The sequence below is a fragment of the Hordeum vulgare genome, chromosome 1H, assembly GCF_904849725.1.
Source record: "Hordeum vulgare subsp. vulgare chromosome 1H, MorexV3_pseudomolecules_assembly, whole genome shotgun sequence".
Classification (NCBI taxonomy): Eukaryota; Viridiplantae; Streptophyta; class Magnoliopsida; order Poales; family Poaceae; genus Hordeum; species Hordeum vulgare.
In genome coordinates this window covers 367,968,377-367,990,568 of record NC_058518.1, presented here as the reverse complement: position 1 = coordinate 367,990,568, position 22,192 = coordinate 367,968,377, and the positions used below count along the sequence as shown (strand labels likewise).

The 22,192-nt window shown below is 48.8% G+C and overlaps 1 protein-coding gene across 1 annotated transcript; it reads left to right on the top strand.

Moving 5' to 3' along the window:
• Positions 1-553: 553 nt before the first annotated feature.
• On the top strand, positions 554-2,267 carry LOC123399294. Its single transcript, XM_045093712.1, has 2 exons — positions 554-1,753; positions 1,944-2,267. The coding sequence occupies exons 1-2, from the start codon at positions 554-556 to the stop codon at positions 1,959-1,961; spliced, it is 1,218 nt and encodes a 405-aa protein (XP_044949647.1). The 3' UTR covers positions 1,962-2,267.
• Positions 2,268-22,192: the final 19,925 nt, after the last annotated feature.

Below are 22,192 nucleotides of genomic sequence, written 5' to 3'. Positions count from 1 at the left end.
ACCCACATCTAGCGGTCGAACCGCAGTTAGAGCATCTCCAACAGGCGCCCAAAAACTGCTCCGCGCGCTAAAAGATTCGTTTTTTGGGCGCCGGGGCTTGCGCGCGCACCAAACTCTGAGCGGTTGCAGATGGGACCGCTGGATCGGACTGGATTGGGAGCCGCAATAGCGCGCGTCTGTTGGAGATGCTCCGGTCCCCGCGTTTCAAAACTACTACAGTGACGTGCTAAAAAATTTATTGGGCGCGGATTTTTTGCGCTGCCGTTGGAGATGCTCTTATACTGGTCGAGGGGTCGCGTTTACGGGTTACCGTAAAAATTTTCAGATCGGGCCACATTTGCAGTGTCCGCTCTAACAGGAAAACGAGTTCAAACCCGTATAGGTCGTTGGATTTTTTGGAGGCCGGCCGTTTTGTGGATCTGCTGGAGTTGCTCTAATTCTCCCGCTCAGGGGATGGCCTGTGCGAAGCCCTGGCAATTTGACGCAAGGAGCGTCAAATAGGAAAATCCCGAGATTAGAGCCCTCATTCACTTTTGCTGTGTCGCGCCATGGCATGCGAGCCGCCGTCCCGCCGCCTCCGAAGAGGCAGAAATCCCCAGCGGCCGCTCCGACCACCATATGCGCCCTCGGAGACGACCTGCTGCGGGAGATATTCCTCCGCCTGCCTTCCCTCCCGACCCTCGTCCGCGCCGCCCTCACCTGCCGCGCCTCTCTCCACGCCGTCCGCTCATCCCCCGCCTTCCGCCGCCGCTTCCGGGAGCTCCACTCGGCCGCACTCCTCGGCGTGTTCCTCGACATCTTCGAGTCCGACACTCCCGCTTTCCGCCCGCTCCGCCTGCACCCTGACCCGGACCTCGCCGCGGCCGTCCGCGGCGGCGATTTCCTGCTCACCCGCCTCCCCGACGAGATCGAGGGCGTCGCCCCCGAGTGGCTAATCCAGGACTGCCACGACGGGCGCGTCGTACTCGTCAGCTACAACTCCGAGCACATGGCCGTCTACGACCCCTTCACACGAGCCCTGGATCTCTTCCCCAGGCCGCCCGGCGAGATCTGCGAGGACATGTACGTCGAGTACCACGTTCTCTCCTCCGACGAAGACCGCGGCCCGTTAAGCGTCGTCTGCGTCTGCCATGAAGCTTGCGGAGCGCAAGCCGCCGTCCTCTCATCAGAGACCGGGGAGTGGCAGGTCTTCCCGTTTGTGGACGCCGCAGCCATGCAGCCTGGGGACGACGGCGAGAAGTCGTCTGGCAACGGGATGCTGGTGAACGGGTCCATCTACTGGACAGACGGGAGCCAATCCCTTGCCCGCGTGCTCAACACCTCCACATTGCACTTCTCTCGGATCGATCTGCCTCCGCGCATCGAAGGGCAAGGAGCACTCACGGCTGGCGGGACCAAGGATGGGAGGCTCTGCATCATCACCACCGTCAAGCTCGCGCTTGTTGTTTGGTTCCGGAGAACAGATGATGATGGTTCTGAGAGATGGACGCTGCAAAAGACATTTCAGTTGGAGCAGGACGTTCATGCGCGCGATCACTGCTTCGGCCATGACCGTATCGCGATGAAGGTTCTGGCGATTGTCAATGGCTTTGTGTACTTGTCTACTTACTGTGAGCCGGATCGCGATTTGCCTGGCCTTTTCCTGTCCTTCTGCCTGGAAACAGCAAAGCTGAATAAGCTATGTACTATCCTTCACATTGACAGTTTGTATCCCTACATCATGGCGTGGCCTCCTTGTTTGGTGCTCAACGAGGTGAGTCCTTGAATCAAGGTCCTTCACAAGCCGTCTTCTGCACAAATGCAAAATCTTCTACTTTTATTGCACCGTTATATCTCATTGAGATCTGGCATGATAGCTTTCCAGGGAATGAATCTAGTTTTTACAATTCTGCAAAACGACCTTTCCAGGGTAGCTGATTGCATCATTTTCTGTGTGTGTGCAGCCCACCAGAAACTACTGAAGCGACATGTGCTCAGTGCGCTGCATCATTCACACAGAAAAAGGAACATCTGTACAAGTTCTTTCATGCTAAAGAGCTTGACGAAACTACTGAAGCAACATGTACTCGGTGCTGCGCTGCGCCATTCATATGCCCTCTGAGGCGTAGAAGAAGAAAATATGTTCAGGTTCTTTCATGCATCATAGCTTGACTGGGCTAGAAGTGGGATTGCAAGTTATGGCTACAACATGCTAGACTTGGGCCAGAACTGGAATTAATTATCTTCTCTTGGAACTATCAATATACTTTAAAAAAAACTTCCAAAGATCTGAGATGAAGTTATGCCATGCCGTTGCTCAATTTTTTGCTGGAAGTAGATATCTTTTGCATTTCATAAGGATAATATTACTTCCTTTGTTCCAAATTGTAAGACGTCTTAGCCTACCGAAAGCAGCTTATAATTTGGGACAGAGATAGTATTTATCTTCTCTTAGAGCATCTCCAGCCCTTCGGGCTCCCCAGGGACTTGAATTAGCGTCGCTTGGGGTGTGTCGGTAAAAAAATCAGCGTAGGGAGGCTCGGGTTCCCATCTGACCCCTCAAGGTTGCCCCCCGGCCGTCGATTTCGGTCCACTTTCGGCGTAAAATTGGATCAATTTCGGCCCAAATTCAACAGATGCTTGTTTTTTATCACATAGTTCATCACATAAATCAATATAGATCATAATAGTTCAACAAATCAATACAAATCAAAATAGTTCAACAAATAAAAACTCATAATTCATCACACATCGAGCTAGGCGTTGCCCTTGAGCCTTCATAGGTGCTCCACCAAATCGTGTTGCAGTTGCTGATACACATGTGGGTCTTGGATCTTCTAACGCATGTTGAGAAAGGCAGTCCAGGTTGCCGGTAGCTGGTGATCAACTTGGGCAAGAGGACCCTGCGTGTAATATGGTTCAATGTTGAAAGGACGTCGATGTCGCCTACGGGGGGTGAATAGGCGCTTGAAAATAATTATGGTTTAGGCTTGAACGAATGCGGAATAAAACTAACGTTTAATTTGTCAAGCACAAAACCTAAAACAACTAGGCTCAACTATGTGCACCAACAATTTATGCTAAGCAAGATAAACAACTAAGTGATAGCAAGATATATGACAAGAAACAATATGGCTATCACAAAGTAAAGTGCATAAGTAAAGGGTTCGGGTAAGAGATAACCGAGGCACGCGGAGACGATGATGTATCCCAAAGTTCACAGCCTTGCGGATGCTAATCTCCCTTGGAGCGGTGTGGAGGCACAATGCTCCCCAAGATGCCACTAAGGCCACCGTAATCTCCTCATGCCCTCGCACAATGCAAGATGTCGTGATTCCACTAAGGGACCCTTGAGGGCGGTCACCGAACACGTACAAACAAGGTTGGGGCAATCTCCACAACTTAATTGGAGGCTCCCAACAACACCACGAAGCTTCACCACAATGGCATATGGCTTCGAGGTGACCACAAATGCTCGGGGCAATCTACACAACTTAATTGGAGACCCCGACGCTTGCTCGGAGCTTTACACCACAATGATTGAGCTCTGAGGCACCACCAAGCTTCTAGGGGTACCAAGTACCCAAGGGTAATAAGCTTCTCACTTCCACGTATCACCGTGGAGAACTCAAACCGATGCACCAAATGCAATGGCAAGGGCACACGGAGTGCCCAAGTCCTTCTCTCCCAAATCCCACCAAAGCAACTAATGCTAGGGAGGAAGATGAGAGGAAGAACGAAGAAGAACACGAAGAACTCCAAGATCTAGACCCAAGGGGTTCCCCTCACTTAGAGGAGAAAGTGATTGGTGGAAATGTGGATCTAGATCTCCTCTCTCTTTTCCCTCAAGAACTAGCAAGAATCATTGGAGGGATTGAGAGTTAGCAAGCTCGAAGAAGGTCAACAATGGGGGAAGAACACGAGCTAAAGAGATGGATAAGTCCAAGGGGGAAGAAGACCCCCTTTATATAGTGGGGGAAGGAATCACATCGTTACCCCCACTTACAGCCAGCACACAGCGGTACTACCGCTGGCGAGGAGCGGTACTACCGCTTGGCCACTGTCGTGGTTATAAGTCTGACAATAGAAAGGGGGTAAGATAACGGAGCATGATCTATCAAGATGCACATGGGTGACACGGTGGTTTTAGCGAGTTCAGGCCTCTCACAGTGGAGATAACAACCCTACGTCTCGTGCTCCGTAGAGGCTTTGTTTTATCTGTCATGGACATGAGTTACATGGTGTAGAGAGAGCCAGAGCTACAGGGAAGGAATGAGCCCGCAGGGGGAGAAGAAGATGATGTCCCTTAGCTATGTGGAGGGGGGTGGCTTATATAGAGTGCGCCACCTCCTCACCTCTTATATTACAAGATGGGGCATTGATGCCACAATGTCAGCCCACTACAGATGTCTTGCCGATTGTTGGTATTTGCATGACCGAGTGAGTCATACGGCCGAGTGGTTGACTTTCATCCGAGTGGATGGAATGTACTTGTCTGAGTGGATCCGTACCGAGTAGATTAGATGTTGTCACGATCCAGTAGGAATTTCCCTTGTAGTCCTTAAACTAATAATGAGGTGCCCTTGGATAGGACGTATTGGTCAGACCTATGACCCTACCCTAGGGCTATATCCCCGTCATTAGCCCCCGAATGGATCAGGGTCCGAGTGGTGAAGGCGTCGATGTAAATCTTGTAGCAGCAGACCGAACTTGAACGTGCTTCAGGGCCTTGTAAAATTATGCGTTGATTGAAGTCTTCATCATTCGCCCTGATCGATTCCGCTGAGTAATACGTCCGAGTGAACTTAAGAATTGAAGTAGATCTGAGTGACCAACAGAATCTTGAGAGTTTGACTGACTGCTGGTAGTCGGTTGGAATCTGTTGAATCTGTTGAACTTGAATGTTGTTGGTGGACCTGACCAAGCAGAATGTTTCTTTTTTGTATTTCTCTTCCTGTGGGGGCATGCTCAGTGCACCCACTGGCTGTAGTCCCCGAGCCTCTGTCGGACTAGATGAGTCTGGCAGAGGGTTTAAGACTTCCAGTGCTTGTCATGTTGAATGTTTGTTGAATCTGCATAAATGATTTCTGGATCAAAGTCAAGTCTCCGAGTGTATTTTTTAACTTAGGCGATACGGGGTCGCAGCTAAGTTCCCCAGTGTGGAGCATGTCTGCATTCGGAGTTGTTTTTAACTTAGGCGATGCGGAGTCGCAGCTAAGCCCCCGAGTGTGGAGCATGTCCGCACTCGGAGTTGTTTTTAACTTAGGCGATACGGAGTCGCAGCTAAGTCCCGGAGTGTGGAGCATGTCCGCACTCGGAGTTGTTTTTAACTTAGGCGATACGGAGTCGCAGCTAAGTCCCCGAGTGTGGAGCATGTCCGCACTCGGAGTTGTTTTTAACTTTAGGCGATACGGAGTCGCAGCTAAGTCCCCGAGTATGGAGCATGTCCGCACTCGGAGTATTTTTTTAACTTAGGCGATACGAAGTCGCAGCTAAGTCCCCGAGTGTGGAGCATGTCCGCACTCGGAGTATTTTTTTAACTTAGGCGATACAGAGTCACAGCTAAGTCCCCAAGTGTGGAGCATGTCCGCACTCGGAGTTGTTTTTAACTTAGGCGATACGGAGTCGCAGCTAAGTCCCCGAGTGTGGAGCGTGTCCGCACTCGGAGTATTTTTTAACTTAGGCGATACGGAGTCGCAGCTAAGTCCCCGAGTGTGGAGCATGTCCGCACTCGGAGTTGTTTTTAACTTAGGCGATACAGAGTCGCAGCTAAGTCCCCGAGTGTGGAGCATGTCCGCACTCGGAGTTGCTTTTTAACTTAGGCGATACGGAGTCACAACTAAGTCCCCGAGTGTGGAGCATGTCCGCACTCGGAGTTGCTTTTTAACTTAGGCGATACGGAGTCGCACCTAAGCCCCCGAGTGTGGAGCATGTCCGCACTCGGAGTTGCTTTTTAACTTAGGCGATACGGAGTCGCAACTAAGCCCCCCGAGTGTGGAGCATGTCCGCACTCGGAGTTGTTTTTAACTTAGGCGATACGGAGTCGCAGCTAAGTTCCCGAGTGTGGAGCATGTACGCACTCGGAGCTGTTTTTTACTTAGGCGATACGGAGTCGCAACTAAGCCCCCGAGTGTGGAGCATGTCCGCACTCGGAGTTGTTTTTTTACTTAGGCGATACGGAGCCGCAGCTAAGTCCCCGAGTGTGGAGCATGTCCGCACTCGGAGTTGCTTTTTAACTTAGGCGGTACGGAGTCGCAGCTAAGTCCCCGAGTGTGGAGCATGTCCGCACTCGGAGTTGTTTTTTACTTAGGCGATACAGAGTCGCAGCTAAGTCCCCGAGCGTGGAGCGTGTCCGTACTCGAAGTATTTTTAACTTAGGCGACACAGAGTCGCAACTAAGCTGAGTGGTGGCGCGCGGGACAGCCGAATGATGAAGACGTGCCACACGGAGTGGCGATGCGCATGGCATCCGAGTGAGGTAGCCGAGTCCGACTAAGTGGCAACGCGCGGAGCGTCCAAGTGATGTATGTCGAGGAGGCGTCCGACCCACTGACGGCATGTGGGGCGGCCGTGTCCACTACGTCATCGAAGGAGCTTCCGTACACGTGAAAACGTATGAATGATCGTTGCGGCGACTGAGCCTGAGCAACGACGAGGATGGCGCATGGATGCGTCGAGTAACCTGTGTATGAAAAAATAGCACAAGCCAGCATAAAAAATTATCAAAGTAATATGATCTTTTCTGAAATAGTTTGTGTAAATAACACCCATAGACACCCACTGGGTCTGCCAGGTGGTTGTACTTGTGCAGGATCCGACTGTACTTATGCAAGTGACGGATTCGACTGAACTCGTTTGAGTACTGGACCAAAACGAAGCGGAAGTGAAGTGTTCCCACATAAAAATAAACAACCGAGTGCAGAGGTACACTTCGGTGGCGTGGCCTCCGAGTGAACGTCATGTGCGATTTCCTTGACACTCGGTAATGATTATTTAATAGAATGCAATCTGTGAAAAAAAATGACTTAGCTGCCTCACGACGCGCGGGGCGGTCGAGCAAAGTAGACACGTCCGGCTGAGTGGCGACGTGTTGGGCGGCCGAGTGACGACGCGCAGAGCAACCAGGTGACGAAGGAGCCTCCAGCCGAGTGACGACACACGAAGCCGCCGAGTGACGAAAGAGCGTCCAATTGAGTGGCGACACGCGGAGCTCCGAGTGACGAAGGAGTCTCCAGCCGAGTGAGGATGGCTTGTCTTGCTGACTGGCGATACGCGAAGCTACTGAGTGCTGACGACGGATCCGAGTGAGGGACGGCGCGCAGGGCGGCTGAGCGGATGCGTCCGACTGTGTGACGGCATGCAGGACGGCCGAGTGATGACGACGCGTCCGACGGAGTGACGACGCGTGGGGCGGACGAGTGCGGACGATGCGTGTCTGACTGAGCGACAGTGTGCAGAGCGGCCGAGTGATGACGACGCGTCCGACCGAGCGACAGCATGTAGGGCGACCGAGTCACTGCATGTTGGTCATCTGTATGCAAAATTCATCTGAAACAATTTCTGTTTGTCATCGTGTTAGTAGCTCGAATGGACATTCCGTCTCAATAAACTATTGTTCGGAGACGTTGACGGACGAGTGGCCATTAGTAGCAAACGTAGCTGTGAATATTTTTGGGTGAACTAAGCGCCATGTGCAGATGTTAAAGTCCAAGGAATAAAGACCACCGTTGGTTATACTTGCATGCATGCAATATTGACCATTTATGAGAATAGTGTGGCGGAAGTTTTGCATGCAACAATTAAGAAATTGATGCGGTCATACCTCACTTTATGAGCCATTTAATGAGGCCATTACCTTAAGAAAATGGTCAGACTATCCCACGGAGGATTATGAGGGACACACCGTTCGGTTACTGTTTTTCCTGCATGCGGTTAATTAATCAAGGGAAAAAACCACGTAATGCATGCACTTACGAGGCATTGAACGGCCACCCCTTACGGGTCGAGGCTGATTTGTAGGTTGTCACTGCAGTGCGCCTCGACGAAGGAGACCCTTGCCGGTGACCGGTGTTGGAAATATGCCCTAGAGGCAATAATAAAATGGTTATTATCATATTTCCTTGTTCATGATAATCGTCTATCGTTCATGCTATAATTGTATTAACAGGAAACAGTAATACATGTGTGAATGAATAGATCACAATGTGTCCCTAGCAAGCCTCTAGTTGGCTAGCTCGTTAGTCAATAGATGATCATGGTTTCCTGATCATGGACATTGGATGTCATTGATAACGGGATCACATCATTGGGAGAATGATGTGGTGGACAAGACCCAATCCTAAGCCTAGCACTAGATCGTATTGTTCGTATGCTAATGCTTTTCTAATGTCAAGTATCTTTTCCTTCGACCGTGAGATTGTGCAACTCCCGGATACCGTAGGAGTGCTTTGGGTGTATCAAACGTCACAACGTAACTGGGTGACTATAAAGGTGCACTACGGGTACCTCCGAAAGTGTCTGTTGGGTTGGCACGAATCGAGATCGGGATTTGTCACTCCGTGTGACAGAGAGGTATCTCTGGGCCCACTCGGTAGAACATCATCATGAGCTCAATGTGACTAAGGAGTTAGTCACACGATGACGTGCTACAGAACGAGTAAAGAGACTTACCGGTAACGAGATTGAACAAGGTATAGGTATACCGACGATCGAATCTCGGGCAAGTTCTATACCGACAGACAAAGGGAATCGTATACGGGATTGATTGAATCCTTGACATCGTGGTTCATCCGATGAGATCATCGTGGAGCTAGTGGGAGCCACCATGGGTATCCAGACCCATTGATGGTTATTGGCCAGAGAGGTGTCTCGGTCATGTCTGCCTATCTCCCGAACCCGTAGGGTCTACACACTTAAGGTTCGATGACGCTAGGGTTATAGGGAATTGTTATACGAGATTACCTAAAGTTGTTCGGAGTCCTGGATGAGATCCCGGACGTCACGAGGAGCTCCGGAATGGTCCGGAGGTAAAGATTGATATATAGGACGGATGGTTTCGGACACCGGAAGTGTTTCGGGCATCACCGGTAACGTACCGGGACCACCGGGACCATCGGAGGTGGTCCCGGGGGACCACCGAAGGGGGGGTGACGACCCCGGGAGGCTAGATGGGCTAAGTGGGGAAGGGAACCAGCCCCTAAGTGGGCTGGTGCGCCCCCCACCCAGCCCATGTGCACCAGAAAAAAGGGGAAGGGGGGGAACCCTAACTAAGGTGGGCCTTAGGCCCACCAGAGGGGTGCGCCACCCCTCCTCCTTGCCCTGGCCGCCACTCCCCCCATCTGGGAGGGCTGCCGCACCCCCTAGGGTGGGAACCCTAGGGGTGGCACCCCCTCTCCCCTTCCCCTATATATAGTGGGCACTTTTGGCCTTTGGAGGACACGATTTTCCCTCTCCCTCGGCGCAGCCCTACACTTCTTCCTCCTCCTCTCTGCCGGCGCTTGGCGAAGCCCTGCCGGGAGACCTCGTCTCTCCACCAACACCACACCGTCGTGTTGCTGGTCTTCTTCCCCAACCTCTCCCTCCTCCTTGCTGGATCAAGGTGCGGGAGACGTCACCGGGCTGCACGTGTGTTGAACGCGGAGGTGCCGTTGTTCGGCACTAGATCGGAATCGCTGCGAGTACGACTCCATCAACCGCGTTCTAGCAACGCTTCCGCTTAGCGATCTTCAAAGGTACGAAGATGCTCTTACCCCTCTCTCGTTGCTGGTCTCTCCATAGGAAGATCTGAACATGCGTAGGAAAATTTTGAATTTATGCTACGTTACCCAACAACCGGCACCAGAGGAGGGAGCACTACGCGTGTGCGCCGCGACGGACCCATGCATCCACCACGGAGGTTACTGCCAAGCGGCTGAGAACACGAAGCTGGAGCTGACGACGAGGCAAACGACTTTGGTGGCTGTGCATGAGGCTCAAGTGCTCGACGACATGGTTGGAGACGACGTTGAGGCGGACGACGCCGGTGGCCGTGCGTGATGACAATGAGGCGGGGGACGCTGGTGGCCGCGCGTGACAACCATGATCGGGACGATGCCGGTGGCCGCACACGATGACCGTGGCGGAGGACGCCGGTGGCCACGCACGACAACGATAAGGCAGCGGACATCGGTGGTTGCGCACGACGGCCATAAGGCGAAGGACGCCGGTGGCCGCACATGACAACCATGAGGCAGACGACGCCGGTGGTTGAAGAAATAACCATATGCATCATGGCTCGATAGATGCCATGCCCCAAGGTGGGCGCCAACTGTCGTGGTTATAAGTCTGACAGTAGAAAGGGGGTAAGATAACGGAGCATGATCTATCAAGATGCACATGGGTGACATGGTGGTTTTAGCGAGTTCAGGCCTCTCACAGTGGAGATAACAACCCTACGTCTCGTGCTCCGTAGAGGCTTTGTTTTATCTGTCATGGACATGAGTTACATGGTGTAGAGAGAGCCAGAGCTACAGGGAAGGAATGAGCCCGCAGGGGGAGAAGAAGATGATGTCCCTTAGCTATGTGGAGGGGGGTGGCTTATATAGAGTGTGCCACCTCCTCACCTCTTATGTTACAAGATGGGGCATTGATGCCATAATGTCAGCCCACTACAGATGTCTTGCCGACTGTTGGTATTTGCATGACCGAGTGAGTCATACGGCCGAGTGGTTGACTTTCATCCGAGTGGATGGAATGTACTTGTCTGAGTGGATCCGTACCGAGTGGATTAGATGTTGTCACGATCCACTAGGAATTTCCCTTGTAGTCCTTAAACTAATAATGAGGTGCCCTTGGATAGGACGTATTGGTCAGACCTATGACCCTACCCTAGGGCTATATCCCCGTCAGCCACTGTAGTAAATATATTACTGTCGGGCCTACCACTGCTTGGAAAAGTATTCAAAAAAGTCTGACCAAGTACAACCTCTCAGAGAGAGGTACTACCGTCCCGAAGCGGTACTACCGCCCACCCGGAGCGGTACTACCGCTTGGCACAAGCAGTACTACCGCTCACCACTGAAACAGCCATAACTTTCGCATACAAGCTCCGAATCGAGCAAACCCAAGCTTGTTGGATTCAAGACGACAAGAGCCCACCCGGAGCGGTACTACCGCTCGCCACTGAAATCTTAAGACCATGCAGATATGAAAATGCCAATGATATAGAGATGTGAGACATCTATGAATGAAGAACCGGCAAAAACTCCAACATCGAGAACATTATAGAAGATGCATATGGACTCCGTTTTTGATGAACTCGAGCTTGTCATGAAGATTACCATAAGCTCTAAAACTCACAAAGAGAAACACCAAACAAGAACCAAGAAGTATGATGCAACGATGCAAATGGTTTGAGCTCTCAACGAACGATACGATCGAGCTACTCACTTGAGAGCCCCCCTTGACAGTACGACAATCTATCCTAAAACAAAAAACCTATCAAGGGCAAACCTATACCTTGCACCTCGTCCTCTTCAGCTAGATGACGATGATCTTGGCTTCCTCAAGATGGACCACCTTCTTGATTGCGTTGGCTTGATGAAGACTAGTTGATTGCTCCCCCATGCACAACATGGGTGAGCCGCTCTTCAACATATCTTCACAAGTCCATTGCCACCATAATGGACGGCAAGCTTCATGCATGATATCTTCGTGCTGATCCACTTGAACTTGCATATCGCAATCTTGATGAGGATCACCACTTGACGTCATCCTTCATGGGTTGTATGAGATCTTCCTTTAGACGCGAGCCCATGAAAACACACCTGACCCCACAATGCACTCTCACGAAGATCATGGGTTAGTACAGAAACACGTAATGGACAATGATTACCATACCATGGGATGACTTGATCCCTCTCGGTACATCTTGTATGCTTTGTGTGTTGATCATCTTGATTTACTCTTTGTCTGACGATCTTGATCAACCTTGTGTCTCTATGACCATTCTTTGGATAATACCTTGAATATCACCTTGGTCATCATATAAACTCCTTGAACCCAACAGATGGACTTCAAGAAGTGCCTATGGACAAATCCTATAAATATAACTTAAGGCAACCATTAGTCCATAGGGATTGTCATCAATTACCAAAACCACATATGGAGAAATATGCTCTAACAAATGTGAAATAGTGGCTCTTCCTGCTCGCTCTCAATGATCATGTTATGCAAGATGACACATCAAGTCATGACTTCCCACATTTGATCTTTCGACCAGATCTGAATGGGGTACCAGACAACAACAAATCGAGATTGGAGCACACCAAATGCTCGCTCGACATCCTTCTTACAAACCTCTTGACACTTGGCAAAGTATGAGTTCTTGCCTCCTGGCACACATGGTTTGAGATAGTCTTTACAAATGTGGACCATCTCGGATAGATGCCATCTGTTGGGTAGTATCCCTTGGTGTAGTGGCGCCTACTAACCTCAAAATTCACCAGAGGAGCATGACCTTCAACAAGCTTAGCAAAGACATTTGAGCACTGCAGTACGTTGATGTCATTATGAGTTCCTCGCATACGAAAGAAGGAGTGTCAAATCCAGAGGTCATGTGTGGCCACTGCCTCAAGTACCACATTGCAAGCGTCTTTGACGCCTTTGTGCATCCCCTGTCAAGAAAATGGACAATTTTTCCATTTCGAATTCATGCAGTCGATACTTCCAAGCATCCCACAAAATCCTCTTCCTGCATTCTATGCTAGGATCCGAGCAGTGTCCTCATCATTGGGTGATCGCAAGTATCGAGGTTCAAACACTGCCACCATTGCCCTGCAGAACTTATACAAGCACTCAATGGTGGTGGACTCGACCATACGTCCATAGTCTTCCAGTATATCTATAACACCCCGGACACACCCGCCGGTGGTCGTTACTCCTGGCGGGATCTAGACTGGCCTCACATATCAATACTAGTCTTTTCTACGCACTTTGTCCTCACTCATGCGCACCCGGGATGAACTTCCCGGTCGGTCACCCATCCTGGAACTACTCCAAGTCGCACTTTGTCCTCACTCATGCGCACCCGGGATGAACTTCCCAGTCGGTCACCCATCGTAGAACTACTCCAAGTCAAGCACGCTTAACTTGGGAGTTCTGTTTGAATGGGCTCCCAGAAAAGAAGGAATTCCTTATTGATATGAGTAGTCTATCATCCCTAATAAGGCAGGCTATCACATACACCACCACTCAGAGGAACCGACGTCCTCGTCGGGCCACACGAGCGTTCCCTCTTAGTACAAACGTCTGTGCATCCAGTCCAGTACATGTACCATGTCGTGTGCCACGACGGGTCACAAACGTCATGAACAACATGACCGCACACCTATCCACAAACATCCGTGTAACTGCGAGGGTCGGCTCTGATACCAACTTGTAACGACTAAGATGCGGTCCTTTCCGATCTGGGGGTCAAGGCCCCCGAATAGGAAAGAAGCGCATCTAAGCGTTTCGCAAGCAGGTAACACAACACAGATAATAATAAAAATAGACAATCCGGGGTTCAATTGTCTTCTCATTAATAACTCAGAGTACATCACAGATACAATCAAGGTAGTTCCGCTACGGCATAAGAAACATAGAAATGCTATGCTACCCTGCCTGCAGGCCCACGATCACGACCACACCTCAGTCCTCTGGATAGTTCACGTAGAGGCGGTCTGTCTCCTCATCGTACTGCCACGCCAGCTGGGTGCCGTCGGGATCATCTGTCTCTGGGGTACATGTACCTGTTGGGAGTTTCGGAGGAATCCGTGAGCCACGGGGACTCAGCAATCTAAGACCTTGGTGCCAGAACTAGTCATGTTATTAGGTAGGGTAAGGTGTTGTGTATAAGGTTGCAACATCCTAAGCTTGATTTAGTGGCTAACTTACGTAAAGCAGATATGAAGGTGGTCTACACTAGCGGTCGTGATTACTTGATCACTAAGTGATCCTGAACACCTACCTACGGCATTCATAACCCCACCGTGTTCCCGATCGAAGAGAGATCTTCGAGGGTGACAGTCACGGTTACGCACACAGTTGGCAATTTTATTAGCTTATGTTTGAGTTATCTAATACCTGATGTTAACAAAATATTCCAAGTAGCCACATAACCGCGGGCACGGCTTTCCTAAAGATTAAACCCTGCAGGGGTGCTCCAACTAGTCCATCACAAACGTACACAGGCCGCAAAGGCATCCTCTATCACGAATCTCGTGATCTCGTCGGATTCCTTAGAGGAAAACCTCAACTCTGGGGGAAACCAAAGCTTCACTGGGATTCCTATACGCAAGATATACCGCTAAGGTAAGGCAAGGCTAGCAGGACCTCCCGTCGTGTCGACGGCCCTGATAAGAGTCGCGTATCTCAGTCTCAGGACACGACGGATGAGCTAGACGTCGGGATGGCTAAACCTCTGGGTGACCAGCGGGGCCCCGGACATCGCTCGGGTGGGACCAACACTCATGAGGAGCACTGGCCCAGGTTGTTGATTAAATTCCTCGGGGTAGCTATTCCCTATGCAGATTATTATGTGATTAGCAAATTAAAACCAAGGTTGGGTCCTGCCGGACAAGCCTTAGCGCTACGCGATTTATCGAGGGGGTCCCCATAACAACCCCGAACGTGTTAGGAGCAATCATTATGGAATCAAACACCGGTGACCGGTAACTAAGGCGGCAATAACGGAACAAAACACCGGCAAAAGGCTAGGCCTTCCGTCATTTACCAAGTATATAGGTGCATTAATTAAAATAATAGAATTTAAGATAATGATATCAAGCTCATGTTATCACATGAGTCAAAGCACCTGCATCTAGCCACGCTAACATTAGTAGCTGAGCAAAGCCTACTTAGCCATTCAAGTTTTTGCTAGGAAGGGATCAGTATATGGGTTCATGGCATATCAAGAGGCAATTTAATTCAGTGGTAGGCAGCGAGCAATATGACATGGAAACGCAAGCTAGCATAACAAGTCTAGAGATGGAATCAAGGTCATATCATCTTGCCTGTGATATCCTCAGCTTTGAATGGTTCTTGTTCGTCCTGCACGTACTCTCCCGAATCCACGTACTCGTTCTCCGATCCCGTTGCTATCCAACATAAGAATAACAACCAATGAACACCAGCACCACAAGATGCAACAATCACATGATGCATGAGATGAAAAATGAGCATGCATCACTATTTCTATCACTAGCACAAGCAAAAGAAACTACTACAAGTTTCTAGACAGAACTGTATACTAAGCTATTTTGACATGCATGAGGATGACATGATCAGATGCGTCTCGTGAAAACGATGCAAAACCATATAAAGAACATTACAATCGGAGCTACGGATCAACGGGAATCAACGAAATAAGATATGAAGCCCTACGTGTCAAAATCAACACCACACACTCAAATGGCACAAATCTGGCATTCCCGGGTTGACAAGACATATAACAACCCAACATGAATGTATTGGAGCAAGGAAGAACACCACAACACCAACTAATCACCCACAATCATCAAAATGACTATACTACATAATCTGCCATAATCTGCATCTTAGCTCTTTGTGAGCTACATGCAACATAGCTACAGCCGTCCAAATATGACAAATAATATATGTGGATGTAGCCCACCAAGAACACTACAAGCACCAGCAAGAATCACAGCAAAAGGAATTGAACACAAGAAGACAGAAGGCTGCAAACTTTCCCAAAACCACCAGATCTCAGGGACTTAGTGAAAATTCCTGCACCTGACTTTCTGTCTTTGTTCTGAAGCTTTTTGACAGCAACCAAAACATAACCTACAGGACTCCAAATGAGATGAAATTTTACAGGGAGCTTGACAAACATATAAGATACAAATTCCTAGCACTGAACTAAGGCTAGATCAGAACACAATGACCAGCACAACCTCATCTATAGGAGAAGAAAATGTTTCTAGATTCCCAGACTTCGTGAAATTCCAGATTTCACTAAGCTGGAATTTTCAGCCACATGCCCACTTTGTCTAGGCATAGCTTGCACACAAGTAACACCAAGTGATAATTGACACCACTATGGTGTAGAGCAAAACCCCTACTACTATCACACAAAAGCTCATGCCCTTAGGCTCCACCTATTCCATGGAAACAAAGAGCAAACTTGCAAAAAATCTGAATATGTAAACTCCATAAAGTATCCCAATGGCAAAACTAACTTCACCACTGGATTCCTTGGGAGATTCTACCCCCAAATCATATATAATATGTGGGCACTTACTTGAAACAAGTGACCACAAATTAAGGGAGAGGAACTACTCCAAACCATGCCTAGTGAATAGGGCATCATTTCATGTAGTTCCACTACATCAACAACTACAAAGATTGAGCTCATGTGCACAATGACAAAGTGACATGGGGGTTTGAACCCCATGTTTGTGTCATGCACATCAACTTCACAACCCCTACTACTAAGCTTCCCACACAAAACAACATACCATGCCCTCTCACATATGGTCATGTGAAGGTGCAAAGCTTGCTTGCAAAGATGGGATGCTACTCACACACAAATCTACTCCACATCACCCACAAGCACATCATGCTCCAGATCAAATCTCATACCTACACATGTTATGAGCAATAAGCACTAGAACAAGCTCACACACACAAGGTATATGTGGCGAGGGAGGGAACCCTTCACTCACACACAAACTTGCACAAGGCCACCATCATGAGGATGACTAGCACCCACATGCTCTAGCCTAGCAAGGCACACAAGTGAACTCACAAGTAAAACACACACTTGCATACTTATACTAGCAACACCTCATGTGTGTGCAACACTCACACACACATGCACATATCTTGCCACCTGTCTAGACACACAAGCAAAAGAACACACACCACCTACACTTGCAACAACTACAATGGAGGCACCACACACACATGCACATTTGGCAAGCATCAAGTGTGTGCACACACACACTTGCACATTCCTCTCACAAGGACACATACACACATCACCTCAAATGGCCATTATATAGCAGTGAAGAAAAACAATAAAATGCCCTCTGCCATCTAAGTTTTATGCACAAACATCAGGCAAGTAAAAGAGCAAAAGGAAACAATAAATAACAGGGGGAAAAATAAAAGGGCACCCTCGGGGTCGAACCCCTGTGCCTCTGGTGTGCAACTCTGCAGCACACCACTTGGCTGAGAGGCCCTGCTCGACGGAGATGACTAACTAAGCAGGATAATCTGCACTGCTGCTGTAAACACTAACTTGTAACACCCCGGACACACCCGCCGGTGGTCGTTACTCCTGGCAGGATCTAGACTGGCCTCACATATCAATACTAGTCTTTTCTACGCACTTTGTCCTCACTCATGCGCACCCGGGATGAACTTCCCGGTCGGTCACCCATCCTAGAACTACTCCAAGCCGAGCACGCTTAACCTGGGAGTTCTGTTTCAATGGGCTCCCGGAAAAGAAGGAATTCCTTATTGATATGAGTAGTCTATCATCCCTAATAAGCCAGGCTATCACAATATCATCTGGAGCTCCGTATGCAAGCATCCTCATAGCTGTCGTGCACTTCTTGAGTGAGGTGAATCCAAGTGTGTCGGTGCAATCGTTCTTGCACTTGAAGTAGTTGTCGAACTCCGTGACGGAATTCACAATCCTGAGGAAGAGCTTCCGGCTCATTTGATAACGGCGCTGAAATACTTTCTCGCCTTGTAGTGGTGCGTCGGAGAAGTAGTCGACGTAGAGCAAACAATAGCCTTCCAGTCGACGCCTCTCCTTTTGAAAGCACATATGGTGGTTTTGATAATTCATGACAACATACATTGTCTCTTGGACTAACACTTTTACCTAGTATATTTCAGGTATAGTCCACAAAGATCTTTGGTTGTAGGATTGTGAGGAGAAACCCTTGATGAAGGAAGGAATAGGATTGGCTCAAGATTCAAGCAAGAAGAAACTACATTTTACATTTGTGAGAAATCACTTTGAGTCCATAGGAAAGCCAATACTATTAAAAGGGGATGAGATATTATGATGAATTGGTTGCTCAAGTGCTTAGAGATAGCCACAAAAAAATACTCGCCCACTTTCCCACAAAATATATCTGTCCCAATCCAAACATGCAAAATCGGTGCCACCAACTTTTCCATACCGATTATACACTTAAACAGATCCTATGCCAAATCCACCATCTCGGTACAACCAACATTCCTATCGGTGCCACCGAGATTGGGTGACCAAGTTTCGGTTAAGATAAGTTCAAGTTTCGGATATTCCAAGTTTGAAGTCAGTCTCACCAAGTTTGGAAATCCAGTTTAGGTCATCGTATCGGTACCACCGAGATTCATATATCGATCTCACCGAGAATTCAAAGTTGCCACATTTAGTGCACTCGGTACCACCGAGTTTAACATTTCGGTGTCACCGAGTTGGCCAATAATGTTCTAACAGTTGGATTGAGGAGATGCGTATATATACCCCTCCACCTGTTGGGGAACGTCGCATGGGAAACAAAAATTTTCCTACGCGCACGAAGACCTATCATGGTGATGTCCATCTACGAGAGGGGATGAGTGATCTACGTACCCTTGTAGATCGTACAGCAGAAGCGTTAGAGAACGCGGTTGATGTAGTGGAACGTCCTCACGTCCCTCGATCCGCCCCGCGAACAATCCCGCGATCAGTCCCACGATCTAGTACCGAACGGACGGCACCTCCGCGTTCAGCACACGTACAGCTCGACGATGATCTCGGCCTTCTTGATCCAGCAAGAGAGACGGAGAGGTAGAAGAGTTCTCCGGCAGCGTGACGGCGCTCCGGAGGTTGGTGATGATCTCGTCTCAGCAGGGCTCCGCCCGAGCTCCGCAGAAACGCGATCTAGAGGAAAAACTATGGAGGTATGTGGTCGGGCAGCCGTGAGCAAGTCGTCTCAAATCTGCCCTAAAAGCCCCATATATATAGGAGGAGGGAGGGGGACCTTGCCTTGGGGTCCAAGGGATCCCCAAGGGGTCGGCCGAGCCAGGGGGGAGGACTCTCCCCCCCCCCCAAACCGAGTCCTACTTGGTTTGGTGGGAGGGAGTCCTTCCCCCTTCCCACTTCTTCCTTTTTTTTCTTTCCTTTGATTTTTTCTCCCTTGGCGCATAGGGGATTGGTGGGCTGTCCCACCAGCCCACTAAGGGCTGGTGTGACCCCCCCCAAATGCCTATGGGCTTCCCCGGAGTGGGTTGCCCCCCTCCGGTGAACTCCCGGAACCCATTCGTCATTCCCGGTACATTCCCGGTAACTCCGAAAACCTTCCGGTAATCAAATGAGGTCATCCTATATATCAATCTTCGTTTCCGGACTATTCCGGAAACCCTCGTGACGTCCGTGATCTCATCCGAGACTCCGAACAACATTCGGTAACCAACCATATAACTCAAATACGCATAAAACAACGTCGAACCTTAAGTGTGCAGACCCTGCGGGTTCGAGAACTATGCAGACATGACCCGAGAGACTCCTCGGTCAATATCCAATAGCGGGACCTGGATGCCCATATTGGATTCTACATATTCTACGAAGATCTTATCGTTTGAACCTCAGTGCCAAGGATTCGTATAATCCCGTATGTCATTCCCTTTGTCCTTCGGTATGTTACTTGCCCGAGATTCGATCGTCAGTATCCGCATACCTATTTCAATCTCGTTTACCGGCAAGTCTCTTTACTCGTTCCGTAATACAAGATCCCGCAACTTACACTAAGTTACATTGCTTGCAAGGCTTGTATGTGATGTTGTATTACCGAGTGGGCCCCGAGATACCTCTCCGTCACACGGAGTGACAAATCCCAGTCTTGATCCATACTAACTCAACTAACACCTTCGGAGATACCTGTAGAGCATCTTTATAGTCACCCAGTTACGTTGCGACATTTGATACACACAAAGCATTCCTCCGGTGTCAGTGAGTTATATGATCTCATGGTCATAGGAATAAATACTTGACATGCAGAAAACAGTAGCAACAAAATGACACGATCAACATGCTACGTCTATTAGTTTGGGTCTAGTCCATCACGTGTTTCTCCCAATGACGTGATCCAGTTATCAAGCAACAACACCTTGTTCATAATCAGAAGACACTGACTATCATCGATCAACTGGCTAGCCAACTAGAGGCATGCTAGGGACGGTGTTTTGTCTATGTATCCACACATGTAAATGAGTCTTCATTCAATACAATTATAGCATGGATAATAAACTATTATCTTGATACAGGGATTATAATAATAACTATACATTTATTATTGCCTCTAGGGCATAATTCCAACAGTCTCCCACTTGCACTAGAGTCAATAATCTAGCCCTCACATCACCATGTGAATTACATTGTAATAAATCTAACACCCATACAGTTCTGGTGTCGATCATGTTTTGGCCGTGGAAGAGGTTTAGTCAGCGGGTCTGCTACATTCAGATCCGTGTGCACTTTGCATATATTTACGTCCTCCTCCTCGACGTAGTCGCGGATGAGGTTGAAGCGTCGTTTGATGTGTCTGGTCTTCTTGTGAAACCTTGGATCCTTTGCTAAGGCAATGGCACAAGTGTTGTCACAGAACAAGGTTATTGGATCCAGTGCACTTGGCACCACTCCAAGATCCGTCATGAACTGCTTCATCCAGACACCCTCCTTAGCCGCCTCCGAGGCAGCCATGTACTCCGCTTCACATGTAGAATCTGCTACGACGCTTTGCTTGGAACTGCACCAGCTTACTGCACCCCCATTAAGAATAAATACGTATCCGGTTTGCGACTTAGAGTCGTCCGGATCTGTGTCAAAGCTTGCATCGACGTAACCTTTTACGGCGAGCTCTTCGTCACCTCCATACACGAGAAACATCTCCTTAATCCTTTTCAGGTACTTCAGGATATTCTTGACCGCCGTCCAGTGATCCACTCCTGGATTACTCTGGAACCTACCTGCCATACTTATGGCCAGGCTAACATCCGGTCTAGTGCACAGCACTGCATACATGATAGAGCCTATGGCTGAAGCATAGGGGACGGAGCGCATATGCTCTCTATCTTCATCAGTTGCTGGGCACTGAGTCTTACTCAATCTCGTACCTTGTAACACTGGTAAGAATCCTTTCTTGGACTGTTCCATTTTGAACTTCTTCAAAACTTTATCAAGGTATGTGCTTTGTGAAAGTCCTATCAGGCGTTTTGACCTAACCCTATAGATCTTAATGCCTAGAATGTAAGCAGCTTCTCCTAGGTCCTTCATAGAGAAACTTTTATTCAAGTAACCTTTTATGCTCTCCAAAAGCTCTACGTTGTTCCCAATCAGTAATATGTCATCCACATATAATATTAGAAACGCCACAGAGCTCCCACTCACTTTCTTGTAAATACAAGATTCTCCAACCACTTGTATAAACGCAAATGCTTTGATCACCTCATCAAAGCGCTTGTTCCAACTCCGAAATGCTTGCACCAGTCCATAAATGGATCGCTGGAGCTTGCACACCCTGTCAGCATTTTTAGGATCGACAAAACCTTCGGGTTGCATCATATACAATTCTTCCTTAAGGAAACCGTTAAGGAACGCCGTTTTGACATCCATCTGCCAGATTTCATAATCGAAAAATGCAGCTATTGCTAACATGATTCTGACGGACTTAAGCATCGCTACGGGAGAGAAAGTCTCATCGTAGTCAATTCCTGGAACTTGTGAAAAACCCTTTGCCACAAGTCGAGCTTTATAAACGGTCACATTACTGTCAGCGTCCGTCTTCTTCTTAAAGATCCATTTGTTCTGAATAGCCTTGTGGCCTTCAGGCAGTATCTCCAAAGTCCACACTTTGTTCTCATACATGGATCCTATCTCGGATTTCATGGCTTCTAGCCATTTGTTGGAATCTGGGCCCACCATTGCTTCTTCATAATTTGCAGGTTCATTGTTGTCCAACAACATGATTGATAAGACGGGATTACCGTACCACTCTGGAGCAGCGCGTGATCTCGTCGACCTGCGTGGTTCAACAGAAACTTGAACTGGAGTTTCATGATCATCATCATTAACTTCCTCCTCAACCGGCGTCGCAATGACAGAGGTTTCCCCTTGCCCTGCGCCACCATCCAGAGGGATGAGAGGTTCGACAACCTCGTCAAGTTCTATCTTCCTCCCACTCAATTCTCTCGAGAG